This window comes from Anopheles bellator, chromosome 1 (genome assembly GCF_943735745.2).
Source record: "Anopheles bellator chromosome 1, idAnoBellAS_SP24_06.2, whole genome shotgun sequence".
In the NCBI taxonomy this organism is placed as follows: domain Eukaryota; kingdom Metazoa; phylum Arthropoda; class Insecta; order Diptera; family Culicidae; genus Anopheles; species Anopheles bellator.
The window spans coordinates 47,756,389-47,761,159 of record NC_071285.1 but is presented as its reverse complement, the minus strand read 5'-3'; the positions used below and the strand labels follow the sequence as shown (position 1 = coordinate 47,761,159).

The following is a 4,771-nucleotide window of genomic DNA, read 5'->3' as shown; positions in this document are numbered from 1 at the left end:
AAAGGCTAAAGAACTGAGAACCCAGTTAGCAGTCATTCCCGGTGGTCTCACAAGTTAATTGCAACCTCTTGATATCAGTATCAATAAACTTTTTAAGGCAAATAGGAAGGAGGAGTGGACCAATTGGATGACTGAATCTGATACAAACTTAACTCCATGTTGACACTGTTGAAGAGGCCAACAATCTCAGAAGTCTGCCAGTGGGTGAAAACTTCATGGGATGCCATCAAGAAAGATGTTATCATCAAATCATTCAAAAAAGCAGGTATTAGTAATCTGTTAATATTAGCTCTGAGGATGATCCTATTATTGCCCAAAGTGATTCCTCAGACACAGATGATGATGACGCGGAAGAATTAGCTAGAAAACCTGATAATCAATGTTTGGAAACAGAAGATATGTTTGAAACTGAAGAATTTCACAATTTCTTTGACGAATGAGTTATTAAAAAGTCGTTAAAAATAAAAATAAAGTTTTTCTTAAATTTTTGATCCAAAAATGAGGGGGTCTTAATAGATGTAAGGTCTTAATACCGCAATCTACGGTAATAAAAATTATAACTCTCTCTCTCTTTCTCTCTCTCTCTCTCTCTCTCTCTCTCTCTCGCTCTCTCTTTCCTGCGAGTCGTCTGGTATGCATTAGGCTTGTATGCAAGAAATATTTTTCTATAAACGGTGAAACGCTTCCCATGACGCACCAACACGCTTCGAACGCTTCAACGTGATTCCATTGATTTGCTTTTTGTTGCTTATTAACCTTCCAAATAGGGTCGAAAAGGATGCCCAGAACACAGTAACGAGCCCACACCGAAATCCGTTAGTGAATGTTGAATATTATATTTATACTTTGCTTTGTGTGACAAGTCGTCCTGCGGGTAAACGCGCTAAGCTAAGGCTACGGTAAGACTTAAACCTAAAGCTCCTGCCGTCGGTGCCAGCTCTCCAGCAAGTGTCCTTCCCTGTCGGGGTGCAGGGGGTGGGAAAAGTCCCTCCTTATCATTTAAACCTTCACCAATCACAGCAACGTTTACACTGGGTCCGGATCAGTGGGACTGTTTCTTTGGCCTTTGGACGCTTCCCTGGTGCGAAACTACCGTGCGATTGTGGGGGTGCCGTGACCACTTCCCCCGCTAAAACCTGTCTGTTAGATTCGTGTTACACCACACAAACACACAAACACACTCCTGCCTGACCTGTCTCTTGTTGCGTTGCGCTTAACTGACTAAACTGGTGGGTCGCAACCCACGAGCGAGTAATTTGGAGTAGCATACCGTCTTAGGGGTAAGTAGGATTAGAGAATACTATCATAAATCAGTAGAGTTGCGCCGGGTGAGTGTCCCCAGTGGTAGAGGGACCGCTCCCCGTTGCGCGTTATTGTAAAACCAATGCGATCACCTTACGATCTACGTCTGCTAGAGAATAGACGGGAATAAGTGGAATAAGTCGATTTGAGCTCCCGATGGGGGCACTCTAGCGCCGAGCAATGTTTCGCCGAAACTTCTGGTACAGCAGCTCCATCGTGCGGAACTCGGGCTCGTAGATGTCGGGAAGCTCCTCGCCGAGCGCGTGGCAGTAGACGAGGGCGACGGACTGGCTGCCTTCAGGGACGAGCAGCTGCTCGAACTCCATCAGCTGCTTGACGAACGACACGTTCGGCCGGATCTGCGGTCGCTTGGCTTTGATGTGGTTGTACGCGTCCTTTAGCGACATCCGGTGGTGCTTCATCAGGTACGCCAGGCAGAGCGTGGCCGACCGGCTAATACCGGCAACGCAGTGAACCAGCGTGACTCCATTCGCGTTCGATTCCTGTGGAAGACAAGAGAGTTTGCGCTTTAGGATCGCTCCTTCGATCGTGCGTGCAGATCACCGTTTACCTCTTCGATCATGTCGGCTACCTCGTGGAAGTAGCGCTCCAGGTTCGCCTCACGGTTATCCTTCACCGGAAGCCGAAGGTATCGGGTGTCGGCCGCCGGCAACGGCGTATCCGTCAGCTCGGTGGGCATCGTCACGTTGATCACGAACGTTACGCCCAGCTGCTTCATCATGGCCACCGACGCGGCACTTCCGCCACACAGATACAGGTTCTTCAGCAGCTTCGACACACCGCTAATCGGTGAAAAACTGAGGGTGAAAGGAAAATATCGGTCGGTAAATATTGAGAGCGGAGATCCGGTGAGGTCATAAATCATCCTCGCGGTTGGGGGTCACTTGAGGCAATTAAAACCCCGAAATGACCCGATTATGCCCCGAATTGTGTGTCTTCCCCTGACCAACATCAACAGGCCTTCAGGCCATCTGGACGATCGGTGGACGATCCTGTCTCTTTCACTCACTGTCTGGGCCTTTCCATTGGCCCAGCATAGAACCCTTGGTGTGTGCGGCTCTACCACACACACCAACCAAGTTGTTTACTCTTTGTTTATGGACCTTAAAATAAATCACATCTCTGCGAGTGATGGCGCGCAGACGGCGGTGGCGATGCTCGTTTGGCGTCGAGGAATGGAATTTTTAGGTCGATGAGTAACAAACGGACCGCTCCGAAGACGGTACAGACGGTGCAGAAGTACGGGCCCCCGTGTGTGGCAAGGATGGTCAGCGCAAAGCGTGCGACCCGTCAGCGCACGCGAACACCGCGCCCCAGGATCGAGTGTGAAAAATCGCTCACATGACTCGTGATGGCGATCGCTCTTGGCACACCGAGCGGGCGTTTGGCTCGCTGCCCGGCCCATCGGCGATCGGCGATGCAATAATGTAGGCGGCAGAGGTACTGCAGCCCCAGCTGCCAACACGCCTTGGGACGGCGCAAAACAACAACGCACTTCGCACTGAGGCCATCTGAGTCAGCAGCTGCGCTCGTTGTTGGTCAGCTGTTTTGTCCCCCCAAGAAACCGAAACATCAAACGAAGATGTCGGATGTCGGTGTGACAGGCCATCAGAATCTGGCCACTCCTTTATCCACGATGCAGTTGCCAAACGTAGCTTAATAAATCAAAAAATTGTCACCGCGGATGATGGACGGATGACGGGACCGACAAGGGCGCTTCAACTTCCAATAGGAGAACAAGAATTGTAATAATCAAATTAATGATTGATTAATAATTTAAATGAACAAATCCTACTTTCTTTGTTCGATCATCAAAATTGTTTTAAAATTGGTGCTCTAAGCCGTTGCGCCATAAGCTCTCGTTACATAAAATCGCTGCGCCATGTGCTGCACCAGTACCACCCCGGCTGAGGTTGGGTTTCTCCTCCTAATGCGAAAATCGGAATGCGTAGCGCAGCGAATTTATTTTTACCGCCCGTCGACAATTTGACTTTTACCTTGAACGGTTTGCTTGGCCCGTTGGCCCTATCAACTCAACGCTTCCGACGCTTGCTGCTCTTTCGCGCGAAACATTTCGCGCACGCCGAGACGCCACCAGGACGCTTCCTGTGCACATTTGCCGTTGCGAAACAAAGCGGAAAAAGGCGGAGAAGGCGAGATCGCGAACCTTTTCCGCGCTGCACTGGCATCCCGTAACGCAGCCCATCGTAACGCCTCGTAACGTGGCAACACCCCACGGGACCATCATTCTTGTGCGCTGTCCCGCCCAGGAAGGGGGGACAACATATTTTCTGACACCGACCACCAAACTTCATCCGCGGCGTAGCAGACACATCATCATCGCGCGATGATTTATGCGTCAGTCAAGCGCCGCGCGGTGCGGTGCGGTGCGAAGGTCAAGAATTCGGTTGCCAACACCGGGAGCGGCATCGGCAAGGACAATGGCCTCACGGCTGGCCTCGGTTGACCGTCACGGTCTTGGCCGCCTAGCGTGACTCACGGGGTTGTGGCATGCGCAATGAGGCCATCCGCCCGAGACAGACACCAAATTTTGAACGGGCAAACAACGTGGAGTGGATGATAAATAAATAGCCGGGCGGAACTTACGATCGCATCGGGCGGCCTACGGCGCTCGGTACACCCTGTGGTGCCCCTTCGTGACGCTCCAGCAGGGCCTGGATTTGGTTGCCATCCGGTTTGCCCGGTGGCTGCGGATCATCGGGCGAGGACTCGCCACCGAGCAGCATCGCCTTGGTAACGCCTTCGATGGCTGGCTGCGGATGCTGACCGCTCAGCAGCGCCATTTGCAGTTCGTCCGCGTGATTAACGCCGCTCACGCCGTTCGTTTCCTTCATCGTGCCTCCCGAATCCCGTGGTTGGATTTATTGCGTAAATAAACAATCTCACACCGGTCCGGTCCGGAGTGATCAATGAATTATCAGAGTCCTTTACTGTTGCACTTCACCGAACAATGAAACGGTTCAACCAACGGTTCAGTCACTTCACGTATCCTTCACTCGACGAGTAGGCGCAGAGCAAACACACACCGTTCCCGGTGCAAAGGTAAGCAAGCACTGGGCCGTCTCTCGAGTGCCGCAGTGCTCGGTGGCGCGCCGTTCGCGAGTTTTCACCAAACAGCTGGCCCCGGGGGGGCCCCCGGTGGGGTTGGGTGCGTCCGAGGAAAATTCTTCCTTCGAAAGAGACACCCTACGGCATGGGGCGCAGGATCGAGCGAAACGGCGCATCGGAATGAGTGGTCGGCTGGCGCGTTTTCCTCGTGACTAGTGCGGTCTCGCTCTCGCCCGCAGATTGTTGTCAGTGACCGATGGAATGCAGCAGAGCGCGTCTTGTGTCTTCTCTCTCTTTTCGCGTGCTCCCTCTCTCTCTCTCACGCGCCGTGTGTTTTGCAAAGCAACAGTCATCAAAAAGGGATACGGGGTCGGCCGTT

The 4,771-nt window shown here is 52.1% G+C and overlaps 1 protein-coding gene across 1 annotated transcript; it reads right to left on the bottom strand.

Annotated features, from left to right (window-relative positions):
• Positions 1-819: 819 nt before the first annotated feature.
• LOC131216219 (dual specificity protein phosphatase 18-like) lies at positions 820-4,337 on the bottom strand. The gene is made up of 3 exons (XM_058210652.1): positions 3,931-4,337; positions 1,874-2,120; positions 820-1,805 (listed from the first exon to the last, which is right to left on the bottom strand). Exons 1-3 carry the CDS (start codon positions 4,176-4,178, stop codon positions 1,470-1,472), a joined length of 831 nt encoding a protein of 276 aa, XP_058066635.1. The 5' UTR covers positions 4,179-4,337; the 3' UTR covers positions 820-1,469.
• Between the last annotated feature and the right edge of the window lie 434 nt (positions 4,338-4,771).